At 48.3% G+C, this 12875-nt stretch overlaps 2 protein-coding genes across 5 annotated transcripts; both read left to right on the top strand.

The window, feature by feature from the left end:
• Positions 1-825: 825 nt before the first annotated feature.
• DPCD (deleted in primary ciliary dyskinesia homolog (mouse)) lies at positions 826-6509 on the top strand. 2 transcript variants are annotated; one of them, XM_061567760.1, is made up of 7 exons: positions 826-984; positions 1690-1770; positions 2193-2318; positions 2876-2991; positions 3225-3358; positions 4824-4926; positions 5671-6509. In XM_061567760.1, exons 1-7 carry the CDS (start codon positions 888-890, stop codon positions 5779-5781), a joined length of 768 nt encoding a protein of 255 aa, XP_061423744.1. In that variant the 5' UTR covers positions 826-887; the 3' UTR covers positions 5782-6509. The 2 variants fall into 2 exon arrangements, with proteins under 2 accessions (XP_061423744.1, XP_061423745.1); XM_061567761.1 differs by lacking the exon at positions 2193-2318 and having other exon boundaries at positions 827-984.
• Positions 6510-7032: 523 nt separating this feature from the next.
• Positions 7033-12646, top strand: CTBS (chitobiase). Of its 3 annotated transcripts, none has more exons than XM_061567758.1 (7): positions 7033-7238; positions 7868-8006; positions 8925-9133; positions 9906-10077; positions 10851-10948; positions 11642-11779; positions 12185-12646. In XM_061567758.1, exons 1-7 carry the CDS (start codon positions 7086-7088, stop codon positions 12362-12364), a joined length of 1089 nt encoding a protein of 362 aa, XP_061423742.1. In that variant the 5' UTR covers positions 7033-7085; the 3' UTR covers positions 12365-12646. The 3 variants fall into 3 exon arrangements, with proteins under 3 accessions (XP_061423742.1, XP_061423741.1, XP_061423743.1); XM_061567757.1 differs by having other exon boundaries at positions 7035-7238; positions 11618-11779; XM_061567759.1 differs by having other exon boundaries at positions 7036-7322; positions 11618-11779.
• Positions 12647-12875: the final 229 nt, after the last annotated feature.

The following is a 12875-nucleotide window of genomic DNA, read 5'->3' as shown; positions in this document are numbered from 1 at the left end:
CAGTGACCCCACTCTCGTCCCGGGGTCCCCCCCAACTACCTAGACGAGACATGACGTCATCCCATCGCAGGGGGGCGCGTGACGTCACTTTTCAATACGTCATCGCATCGGAAAAGTGCGCGTGACGTCAAGTCCCGTACTACTCGACACTAGTAACAAATTCGCACGCTCTGTTTAGGTGACAAACATTACTAATTGTCTGTGTCGGGTGGTGGCGGGTTTAAACGAAACATTTATATATTTACGCGATCTGGGGACGTCCATAAATGATTTTGGACCCCCCCCCCTCGTCACATGGCGTCACAAAAAGTTAGATCCCCCCTCAAATATGACGTCACAAAGCTCTGCCCCCCCCCCAAATAAAACATGCTTCAAATCGCTTTAAACTATTGTCATTGTAGTGCGTATTTAATGTGGCGCTGCCCTCTGATGTTGTAGAATCATTTTTTTTATTAAAAAGTCTAATTAAGTAGAACGTGTTGTCTATACCTATTTAAAGTTGCGCATTTTGATGTGACGTCACATTTCTCAACCCCCCCTCGTCACACATCGTCACAAATGTCTGAACCCCCCCTAGGTGCGTGACGTCATTTATGGACGACCCCTCTAACCCAAAACAAACCTTAATTATGCAGAATTGTAAGTCAAACTTTTGATAGCTTCTCTAATCTTATTTAAAATACGGTTGGGCCCAGTAGGCCGTGTGACTGATGGGATGCTTAACCAACGCTCATGTTAGAATGAGTTAAAATTAGCGACGTTTCGGGAAATGGCCCTGAAAGGTGCGAGAGAGTGACGTCACTCGCGAGGTTCCCTGGCTCCGCCTACCGGAGGGCGTGGGCGCTGCGCATGCGCAGTGACGGCAAGGAGCGGCGGGACGCGTTGCCATGGTGACGGCAGCCGCCATGGGGCAGGAGCGAGGGGAGAGCGGCGCTTGGGAGCAGCAGCTGAGGGCGGCCAAGAAGACGGCGCTGCTGGAGGGCGGTGAGGGGAAGGCAGGGGTGGTGAGGGGTGGTGAGGGGCAGGCAGGGGTGGTGAGGGGTGGTGAGGGGCAGGCAGGGGTGGTGAGGGGCAGGCAGGGGTGGTGAGGGGTGGTGAGGGGCAGGCAGGGGTGGTGAGGGGCAGGCAGGGGTGGTGAGGGGCAGGCAGGGGTGGTGAGGGGTGAGGGGCAGACAGGGGTGGTGAGGGGCAGGCAGGGGTGGTGAGGGGCAGGCAGGGGCAGGCAGGGGTGGTGAGGGGCAGGCAGGGGTGGTGAGGGGTGAGGGGCAGGCAGGGGTGGTGAGGGGCAGCGGTGAGGGGCAGGCGGGTTGAGGGAACCGTTGTTGAGGTCGTTTGGGTGAGGGGCAAGTGAGCGACTTGGGGTTACTGTGGCGTGGACACTTATCTTATATAGATTGTATATAACGCCTCAATACAAGGCGCTTAACAATTGTACATACGATTGTAGTGGTTAAAATCAAGTGGGGTTATGAAAAGTGGTGGTGTGGTCATGGCGACAGGAGGATAGGTGTAGGCAGTAGGGGTAGTGATGGGGGTTGGGGTCAGCCTGGTCGTAGCTGGGGACGGGGGCAGGGAGTAAGTAGTAGGATGGGCAAGGGAGAGGAGGTGGGTTTCAATACGAGGGTGGCATTGCGGAGGGCTTTTGGTTGAATTGTGGTTGAGTCGTCCACTGGTTTCATGTCTGTCCAGGCAGGCGAAGGATCCACTACTCGTTTGAAGATGGCCGCGAGATGATTGAGGAATACGATGTCATCACAGAGCTGCTGATGTGTATGGACTCTCAATATCATCATGATCATCACCATGATCATCACCACCCCTTTAACACCCCAGCATCACCATCAACTTCCAACACCATGAAATTATTAATTTAATCATTCTCATAATCACCATCACCTTTATCAACACCTAGGTTGAGGAGTGTCAAGTGACGTCACTTTGTGAGCCTGAAGACATAGACATATATCATTCATATATCATTCGGCCAGGAAAGCCACAAAAAAATGCACACGAACGACGCATTCACGCAAACACCCGATGCCCCGTTTTGAAGTTTTAAAATGAAACATCTTTAAATTGTATTATGTTTTGTATTAGATAATTGTATTTCTTCCTTAAAAGCTTATATCATTTTACATCTGGAAGACTTCATTGAAAAGGACATTTCGTGTGAATTTTCTCTCGTCGTTAAGTAGATGGCCTTGCCGGGGGTTCGGTTCGTTGCGGACTTTCACCTGTTTGGGATTGCGGGATCGAGATAAGGCGACATAGAGCTGCTGGCCGTGCGAGAAGACCGCTGTCTGCAGATCGATTCCAACGTAATCGAACGTCTGTCCCTGCGCCTCCGTCTTTCATGCAGGGGGCGCGTAGGTTTGCTGCGCCCGCTACATAAAAACTACGGAAAGTGCAGCGTTCATCACAGATAGATAAAGTTGTGCGCTTATATAAGAGTATTATACTTAATCCAAAATATTTATTTTAATAATCGAAATCAGAAATTGTGTCTGTATATCTGGGTGCGGAATTGCAGCAGTTAGCGAACTGTGCTATGAACCCGACGGCCGGATATCGAGTCCCACTCATGGATAACATCAGTCGTGAATATTTGCACTGGTGTTGAATCCTCCCCTAGGTCGACTCAGCCTTTTTTTGCGATTTGCTTACCTTTCCTATGCTTTGTACTCATCGTAGGTCATCTGATTTATCTAGAATGAACAAAGATTCAGATTCTGTGTGCTGTGGGAGCCTTAATAGGTATTCGTCAACAGAACTTGCCCCAACAGTTTGTTGAAGTCTATACGTGGGATATTTTTTGTTTGTATGTATGTATGTGTGTCAATGTGCATCTGTTTGTATCTGTGTGTATATGTATCAGTGCGTAGGTGGCGTGTGCGCTCTATGCTCGGGGCGCCCTGGGCCTGGGAGACAGAGGTGGGGGAGCCCGGCCCATCGCCATCATCAGTCGACACGCTCAAGGAGAGCGCAGCCGCTGTGGGTCCCTCAGCTGACCCACATGACCCCCCATAACTTCACCTGCATGACGACCCATGTTCTGGCTTGTGTCTCTGCAGTCTACGCCGTGTGCATTCACCTCTCCGTGTTCCTGTGTCCCCATGCCCCCACACCCCCACACCGGGTTCCCCCATGTTCCCCCGTGTTCCCATTACCCGTGTCTCCACATCATGTCTGTGTCCCTGTCGCCACACTATGTTCCCATGTCTCAGCCCGTGTGTGTTCGCGGGGAGACACGGGAGGAGCTATGGTGGCGTGTGAGGAATGTGCCCTATCCTCAACACGTGTTCTCCGTGTGTGTAGACAGCACCAACAATAACCTCGTGATCAGCACCTCCAACCACAAGTGAGTGTGTGGGGATCAGCAGGGGCTTAGCCACTAAACACTTTCCACTGGTTCCCCATGAAATCAAGGCTCCAGTACATTACTATCCTGTATACCACCAAGATCTTTTTAAGTTCTCTCCTCATACCTCTCCACCCTTCTCACTCCACTGACCACAGAAAACCACCACATTCTATGGAGCACGTATAATCTGCTCATCTTACCAAGTACCGGGACTATTCTAACTGAGCGGCGTTTCTCCTTCGCTGAACCAGCAGCCATCTGGAATGTTCTTCCCACTGCACATATGCAGCATCCAAGCACCATCCACCTTAAAGCAGCAGCTCAAGGTTCACCTGTTCATGCTGCCATCTGTTCAGGCTATCACCTGTTCGGTCTCTCACCTATCTAGACTCGGCTGTCCAGGCTTTTACATGCCCAGGCTCTCACCTGATGAGGATGGCATATAAGGGACTTTGAGTCCTGGCTTTGCACCTCAAGAGTTCTCGATCCAATAATGCATCTTATTTGTGATAAATATTTGCACTATATATTGTTTATTATCATTGTAGGTTCCTTGACTCCCCCAATAATTTTAGATATGGCTAAGAAACACACAAAATGCTGTGGCCCTGGTCAGCACACACACATGACACTCTATACCCTGCGTCAGTTGCTGACCTCTGATGTGGGTAATATTGATGGTTGGATGGTGTTTATGGTGATGACGAAGATAGAGGTGATGGTGATTATTGTGTGGTTCACATTCACGATGGATGTGTAGTGTCTCGAAATTACACTGACACAGAGTAACAAGTCACCTGCTTACACTTTATTAATCCTCTAGCACCCGTTGTAGGCACTCCTATGACTGCCTTCCACTGTCACCACACACTGCTTCTCCTACTACCCGCTCTCATCTACTCCGCACCTCACCTACTCTGCACCTCACCTACTCTCTCCTATCTCGCCACTGCCCTCTCCTACGCTGCCCCGTACCCACTCACCCGTCTGTCCCGGGCGGGGGTTTCAGCCAACACCGCCCGGCGACGGCGTGAGGGGCGAGGTCCCGCTGACGTCTCGAGCGGCAGCGGCGAGATGTCTTCTCTCTTGGTCCCCGAACAACTCAACTTTGCTCACGCACACTCCCGCTTATATACCCCTCCTCATTCCGAGTCCTCACGTGCTCCCCACTTAAGCTGTCGCCTCTACTAGAGGCCTCTCGCACTCATTAATCCCTAATCATCGCCCCCATCTCCCGTCTCTCCGGCGCCAACCTGCCCCCATGCGCACACCTGCTCGTCCTCAATTGCTCAACTGCGCGCACTGCGTACATCTCTACAGATGTATTGTGGCGTTGGTGGTGTTTATGGTGGAAATAGTGTTGATGGTGGTAATAGTGTTGATGGTGATGATGGTGGTACTATTATGAATGGTGGTACTGTTAAGATTAATGTTGAAAGTGATGGTGTTGATGGGGGTGCAGGTACTATAAGCGACTCTCCATCCCAGATCTGGATCGCTTGGAGTTGCTACTAGACCCAGAGGCCGTGTCCTTCAGTCATAAGAACCACACACTCATTGTGAAGGTGAACCACAACACTACAACACAACCAACAACATGTGCAACAACACACTATACTATATTAACACCATACCGCACTACACCAACACAGCACATATGTTTGTGTAGTGTCGTAGGTCTCTTCTTCCTTCTGCTCGAGGCTTGTGTGTGTGTGGCACACACACACTCAGTCGGAGACGAGGTAGTCGCAGGAGGCACCGTTCTTTTATTGTTGTGTTCACGCCACCAACTCCGGCCCCCCCTCTCTCACGACCAAGCTGCCGCATGACCCGGCCCAGACACGACCCTGTCCACGTTGCACCAACCCCGTCGACCGAGACAGCCAACTACTGTCCGGCTGCGCAATGATCGGGCGAAGGCGGCGACAACGTCAGCGACGACGAGACCACTCCCAGAACCAGCAGCCTGGAGCTCTCGTTCTCCGCTGCTTTTATTCCCCTCGGCGCGGCTTGGCTCCGTCCTAGCCGCGCCTCCCTTCTCGAACCCGCCAGAGGGTCCCAGGGGTTTCCCCACGAGGTCTACCATGACCCTTGCCCCAGTTCCTCCGCCCTGCCGACACATACACCCAGTGTAAATGCTCAACGGCGTGTGCGCTAAGTGTCTACCTGCAGTTGCAGCTGCTGTACAACAGTCAGCGCTATGTCACTGCGTATATATCTATGTAGAACTTCTTTCGCACCATATGTTGCCAACCGTGCTAATCGGAGGTCCGGGCACTCACATGACACCACTCTGCTTCTTTCCTCAGTACCAAAAGCCAGCTCGGCTGCTGGATCACGAGAAGTGTGTGCGGAGAGAGATCTGCACCCTGAGCTCTGAGGGGAACACTGAGGACAAGCCGCAGTGCAACACACAGTGATGTCTTACCACAGAGTAGCACACAGTGCAACACACAGTATAATAATTTCATTTTATATTGCGTCATGCATCCCAACAGCATCCTAAAATGCTGTACAATTATACATAAATACCAATCCCATATATGCGGTTAGCTACACACAGCGCGAAAGAAGCCAACACATACTAAGCAAATGAAAACCCTACTACTAAGCAAAAGCAAAAATAAAAAAAATTAAGAAATGGCACCAAAACAAAAAGTACAAACCAAAAGCTATCACAATTCATAAATAATACAGCGATGTCTCACGACAGTGCAGTCAACACTAGACAGACAAAAACCCCCGGTATAGCCTTAACAGACGAGACAAGTGTTGTTGGCAAGCACAGACGAAGGCCGGCACGGCACACGAGGTGGTGGGTGGCCAGTACCATGCCCACCTTTGTCTACCCAGTGGCAATGTTTACACACCGCACCAGGTAGTCATTTGAGGCTGAGTCGACCCAGGGGATGTCCAGACCAGTTCATATAATCGTGACTGGTGTTTATCGTGAGTGGGAAATGAACCTCGGTTGCTGGGTTCATAGCGCAACGCGTTAACCGCTACACTACTGCTCCCCCACACAGTGTAATACATAGTGACGTCTCACCAGTGCGACAATGCTATACACTGCAACACACAGTGCCATCTCACCACAGTGCAACGGTGGGAACTGCACCGTGAATTCCAATAAAGAAAATCTACCTCTCACTGCAGAATCAGAATCTTTCTTTATCCTCGAGGAATGTGATGAGCTTTTAAGCTATTTTTCACAAGCCTTGTGTTACACGTCAAACCACTTCAATCTGACCGTTGGGGCAGTGATATGGCCCAGAAGTAGATTATTTGCCACTTGTTGCAGACATTTAGAGTTCAAATCCGACAGGCTGCTCGAGTTAATGATATTAATACTATATACACAGTATATTCAGAATGATTTATCTAGCAAAGCCATGCTTTATCAGAGCATATTTGTTTGCATGTTCACCACAAGTACGTGTGGTTAATGTAGACTTTATTCCTTGCAAAATGTTTCTATTTGGTGTTCGGACATCTTAACACCTGTTTTATTGCCCACGCTTCTGCGCTCTTGTGCAAAGTGGGGGGAGGATTATTAAGTCCACGTACATTATGCATGCAGTAACCCCCCCACTGTTTAAATAAAGTAAGGTCTTTATTTATGTCGATGGCCATGACGTAGTCGGGGAACGGGCTCCGCACGATGACGTCACGGGTATCGGAGCGCGTGACGACGGCGCGGGGAGCGCGGAAGTTGACCCCTGGGATGGAGTCGCGGTGCGCGCCGCCGCCGCTTCTGCTTCTGCTGCTGCCGCTGCTTCTGCTGCTGCGCGCGGCGGGCGGAGAGGAACGCGGCGCCGCGTGCCCGTGCCCGGTGCAGACTCTGTGCCTCCCGCCGTCACTCACTCCGGCCTATGAGGCGAGTGCGCCCGCGGGGTGGCTGGTGGCTTTGTCGGATTGACGATGAACTTGAATGGTGACTGCACCTGGCGCCTCGCTTCAGGTGCACACGACCGCACGTGGGCAGAGAGACCACACTCTTCCACACGTGGGCAGGTCGCTTGATGGGTGATTTCGGCGGGTGTCAGATTTTTTGCAAATGTGATTTGTAACTTTGATCATTACCCGTGCATCGATCCATCTTATTGAGGGACTGTGTGTTGTTTTGGAGTGGTCTGGGACTGTTTGTTGTCTGGCTGCCTGGCCCGAGATTGCATTTAGTGTTGAAAAATCGTCAAGAATGTATGTACTATGCAATTTATACTTATACGCCTTATTCATATTTATTTTAGTGACTTGCTTACGTTTTCTCTACTTTGTACTCTTATCGTTATTTGTATTGTTTGTTGTAACTTTCTTACCAGCCCCAAGTGGACATCTACGGAAAAGCGCATCATGGCTCATCGGATTCCTCCAGTCTAAATAAAGATTGATTAGTCCGGCTCAGAGCATTGCGGGCGATAAGATCGACTTGCCCTCCGTATTTGCAGGTTAAACATGTTAGTACATTGTGGTTGCTGGGGATGAGGCTCACGCTGTATTTTACAGGTGTACGTGTTCCATGTTGGAGGTAAAGATTGGATGTTGTATGACTGGACTAAAGTCACAACGGTGGCCATCTTCAGCGGGTTTGATGCAGAGCTCATGTGCTATGCTCACTCAAAGGGGGCTCGCGTTGTTTTAAAAGGTAACTTCTCAAAGAGCAAGAAATAGAGCACTCATTGGCTTGATAATAAAGCAAAGTCATAAAACACTGCAAGCCCCTAAATATATGTAAGTTTAATCAATTCTGCACAACTACACTATTTACTATGTATACACTTTCACGAAACACTGACTTGATGCCATTGTATGAAACCTCCTGCTGCCACCCTGCTGCCACTCACACCGCGGATACCACCCTCGCTGGGCCGAGCCAGGCGATCACTTTCTCCCGCTTTCTTGGGTTACATTTCCTACGCTTTCCTGCACTGTTCCAAAACCTTTTCGAGTGCCCTCTCGGCTGCTCCAATACAGACTTTTAGCCGCTTCTGGTGTTTATGAAGTCTTCAACTCAATCCTGTGCCCACTCCCCAGTACCGAAACGTTCCCACCGATCCACAAATATTCACATTTGCATATCCTGCGGGGTGTCTACAAACGCCTGCTGGTCTCCATCTCTTGGTCTATTGGTTCCCCTAGAATGTATGTACTGTATGTTGAACTTCTTTCACACCGTAAGTAGCCAATAACTGTTTCCTTCATTTTGAAATCTAGACGCTTAACAAAACTCCTCACTCGCACACCGCAGCACTCCATAGCCCATTCACCCTTCACCCGACATGAAATTTGCTGCGGAACCTCCTCCCCACAACAGCACCACGCACTAACACCGCAGAATGACAGCTGCACCATCAGCCCCTCAACCACATCACCCATCCTCAACATCCAACCCTTGAACTCGGTCACAACGTTTGTATACTGCACATATAATTGTGTGGACACTCGTATAGGAGGTGTTTCATCTCACGGGATTTTTCCATACGAAATATTTTAACTGAAAGAATGTGCATGTGAGTTGTAAGTTTTAGATGAGCGTATGTAACGCTGCTGCCTGTGCCTGCAGGGGATGTGGACGTGCAGAGTGTGGTGGAACCCGCGGCGAGGGCTCGCTGGGTGCAGCAACAGGTGGTGCTCGCACAGAGCCACTTCATGGATGGGATAAACTTGGACATCGAGGCGGCGGTGGGGAACTCGAGCGCAGCGCGCGCAGCCCTCACGGCGCTGGCGCGTGAGACCACCGCCGCCTTCCACTCGCAAATCCCCGGCTCGCAGGTTCGCCGCCACCACCCCTGGGCCCCGAGTCACAAACGCCGTTCGCCTTGCCGGGGGTTTGAATTGGGGCTGTAGCAATTTTTGAAGGCGGTGATTCAATACCTCTCACAATTCAGGGACGGTATTCAATTCAAGAATCGATCCTTGTTTTAACACGATCCTTTGATCCTCATAACTGTTTAATCTCAACGACACTGATCAACTTTCATACTGAAGGTCAGAACTACACGAAGACAGATATCTCCCATATAGCCTTATCAGACTGTTGGGGCAAGTGCTGTTCATGAAAATCACCTTTGAAGGCTGGCACGGCACACGAGGGGGTGGGTGGCCAACACCTCGCCCGGCCACTTTTGTCTCCCGAGTGGCAATGTTTGCACACAGCACCAGGTACTCATTTGAGGCTGAGTTGACCTAGGGAAGGCCCAGGACTGGTTCAGATAACCGTTACTGGTGTTGGCTATAAGAGGGAATCAAACTCGGGTTGCCAAGTTTGTAGCTACACTACTGCTCCCAACACCTGCACTCACCCACGCACTCAACCATACTGCAGGTCAAAACACCTCTCTCTCTCTCACATGAAAGGTATATTTTCATAGCCACGTGGTAGTTTTATGCCAAAATTATTTTCATTAACCCTCCACCACCTGACAAGATTGTCACGTTTACACAGATATTTATATATGCTAATTTATTGAATACTGTACATTATTTCCAATCAAGCTCCTCACCGGAACTTGATATTTTGTTTTGCATTTGTGTGTGGTTAAAGGTGACATTTGATGTTGCTTGGTCTCCTGACTGCATCGATGGACGTTGCTATGATTACCCAGCCATCGCAGAAGCTGTGGATTTCCTCTTTGTGATGTCCTACGACATGCAGAGTCAGATCTGGGAAGATTGCATAGCTATGGCTAATGCACCATATGTTAAAACTGTGCAAGGTGAGATGCACCAATGTTTGACAATGCAACATACTTGCGTCATAGTGCATAATATAAGAAAATAATCAAAAATACACCTTCCCATACCTGTTTCTCCACATAAAATGTTATACATCCCATCAGCCACATGACCTTCTGAGAGTGCATAATTCTAGCAGCATAATACTGTACAAGCAAACTCTGGTCCAGTTTCTACATTGAGTGTCTCAACAGCAGTCAGGCTAGCTTGAACCAATGTCGATGAATTTCCAGATGTTTATAGGCATAACACACAAAGTGCTTGCCACAAATGAACCACAATACCTTGCTGATCTCGTCAAGGTCATGAACCATCACAAACTCCGGTCATCCTCACAACGGCTTTTGGATAATCATCAAACAAAGACGGTCACTGCATCGCACACTTACAGATGCGCTTCTGCGGCCATCTGGAACTCTTGTCTCATATTAGGAAGCAGCTGGAGCTATGCACTTTTATATCTAAATTGAAAACTAATTTCTTTAGAACTGCATTTTGTGTTAAGTTTGTTGTCCTTCCCCCATGCCTCCAATTAGCACAGTTGGCTACATTCAGTGGGGGAAATAAGTTAAACATACATAGAGACATGGGCTCTAGCTCGACAAGATGTGTAAACAATACTTTTATTTTCTACATGGAGGAACAGATCTGTGAGTGAAGGAGGCATCTTGTCTATCAAGCGTGTATTGTCACGTGAGTGGTGTTTGCTGGTTGTTGAGTTGAATTACCCGCATCGTTTGTTTTGTTTGTTTAGGCTATGAGAAATACATTTATCTTGGCATCGCGCCTGCGAAGCTTGTGATGGGCATTCCCTGGTATGGTTACGACTACCCCTGCCTGAACCTGTCCGAGGTAACAGCAGCTGCAGATGAGATGAAAATAATGCGTTGATGTCCAGCAGAGCCTCGCTTAGTGTACATATTCATGTTGTTAACCAATAACGGGTAAACCGATAACCATTTGCACAATTCAGTTACCGTTTCAGAAAAGCAGGCACCGGTAACCCGTTTTGCGTGGAATGTAATGTATGTATGTATGTTGAACTTCTTTTGCACCGTATGTAGCCGACCGTGTTGATTGGAAGTGCAGATCATGCACTGATTGGCACGTTTGAACACACAAATGGCATGGCGTCCCATGTCACACGTGATAATAGTTAAAACATTATTTAGATCTTTCAGTAAAGTCACATAGAGAGGTTAAAAGAAAATAACAAAAAAAATAACAAAAAACTACGACGTTTCAATCACAACACAAGCGATCGTCATTCTGATTAAGATCACGAAAGCTTTAAGTCAAGATTTAATAGTTAAAATGTAGAGGTACAGCTCTAATCGCTCACTCATGCCACTGGTAGCGCAAGGGCCTCCACAAGAGGTAACTCGAGAGGGTACTTGGTCTACTCTTCCACACTGACAAGACTTGTTGTAAGATGTAATAACCCACACTTTACCCCACCAAAAGGTTGACACTGAGCTGCTCTATCTCAAATGTGATAGCATTATTTGTCTATGTTCCCAGCATGCAGTCTGCTCCATTCCCAAGGTGCCATTCCGTGGGGCGCCATGTAGTGATGCAGCGGGAAAACAAATCGCGTATAAACGCATCGTGAGGATGCTTAATGAGTCGCACACGGTGCCACAGTGGGACGACAAACAGAAAGCTCCATACTTCACATATAAGGTATTGTAACGCCTGGAAAGTTATGCGATCTGTTAAAAACACCTCACGCCGTGTTTTGCTGTGGTGAGTTTTTTTATTGCTATTTACCGGGACTGAATGGTTGTCAATTACTGTGGTAGTTGTGCTTTGGGGTAGGATTTTGATGTTTTAAAGGTTTTCTAGAAAAAATAAACAAGGCCAAAAAATCATGTATCCACGTGGATTCTGCAGTGCTTTCCCACGCACACCAGCAGCTGCTGAATGAGGGAACAATAAGTAGCTGCAGTCTACAATGGCAGTAGTTCAGTTCATTGAAACCTTATTTGACGTCAGCTTCGCCTGATATACTTCAGGCTTTTTCAGGCTCAGTGGAGCTTGGTGTTGATGGGCAGCTTGTGTGTGATCCTGCGTTATTTTTCCCCACAGAATCGCAAAGGTGCAATCCACCAGCTGTGGTACGACGATCCCAAGAGCCTCGCAATCAAGGCCGCTTACGGGAGGTCACGTGGGCTCCGTGGCATTGGAATGTGGAATGGAGACCTCCTCGACTACTCCCAAGATCCATTATGTCAAAATCAAACGCAGGAAATGTGGGCAGTATTGTAAAATAAGCTGAGGTGAACACGATCATGGGAAGTTTTAGCTGCTTCTCAACGAGCCTATCATCAGCCAATGCCTATCATCACGACGATGTTCACCATTACTAACCTCACCATCAATATCATTGCCGGGGCCTAGTCGGGTTCCTGCAATCACAATACGTAACAATTCTTACATTTCATATGACTATCACAATATCAATCCCAATAATGTTATTGTATTGCATTTTGTTGGATTGTTTTGTATGTTGATGTACTTCTAGAAGGAATAAATATAAGTGAAAAGTTATGCATTCGCAGTTGACTCAACATAACACTGCCATAAATATTCTAAATGGAATTTATTACAATCCATAGATATCCCTTACAATGCACATTGGTGTGAGTAAATTGTCATTGACTCTAGAAAACGTTCACAATGAGCAATAGCCAAAATAATGAGCAAGAACCAAAATTTCGATTTAAAGCTTTCGTGACTGCAGGGATGAACTCATTCAGACGCTGTCTTTCTGACAGAC

Source organism: Lethenteron reissneri, chromosome 39, assembly GCF_015708825.2.
Source record: "Lethenteron reissneri isolate LAM-NWPU_2019-01 chromosome 39, ASM1570882v1, whole genome shotgun sequence".
Classification (NCBI taxonomy): domain Eukaryota; kingdom Metazoa; phylum Chordata; class Hyperoartia; order Petromyzontiformes; family Petromyzontidae; genus Lethenteron; species Lethenteron reissneri.
This window is presented reverse-complemented; position numbering and strand designations above follow the sequence as displayed.

Excerpts from the sequence above, each read along its gene's own strand:
- CTBS (XM_061567757.1), top strand. The coding sequence starts at position 7,086 with ATGGAGTCGCGGTGCGCGCCGCCGCCGCTTCTGCTTCTGCTGCTGCCG. Across the intron at positions 9,134-9,905 it reads CGCAAATCCCCGGCTCGCAG|GTGACATTTGATGTTGCTTG; the intron begins GTTCGCCGCCAC and ends GTGTGGTTAAAG. Across the intron at positions 10,949-11,617 it reads CCTGCCTGAACCTGTCCGAG|CATGCAGTCTGCTCCATTCC; the intron begins GTAACAGCAGCT and ends CTATGTTCCCAG.
- DPCD (XM_061567760.1), top strand. The coding sequence starts at position 888 with ATGGTGACGGCAGCCGCCATGGGGCAGGAGCGAGGGGAGAGCGGCGCT. Across the intron at positions 985-1,689 it reads GACGGCGCTGCTGGAGGGCG|GCAGGCGAAGGATCCACTAC; the intron begins GTGAGGGGAAGG and ends ATGTCTGTCCAG. Across the intron at positions 2,319-2,875 it reads GTCTGCAGATCGATTCCAAC|TGCGTAGGTGGCGTGTGCGC; the intron begins GTAATCGAACGT and ends TATATGTATCAG.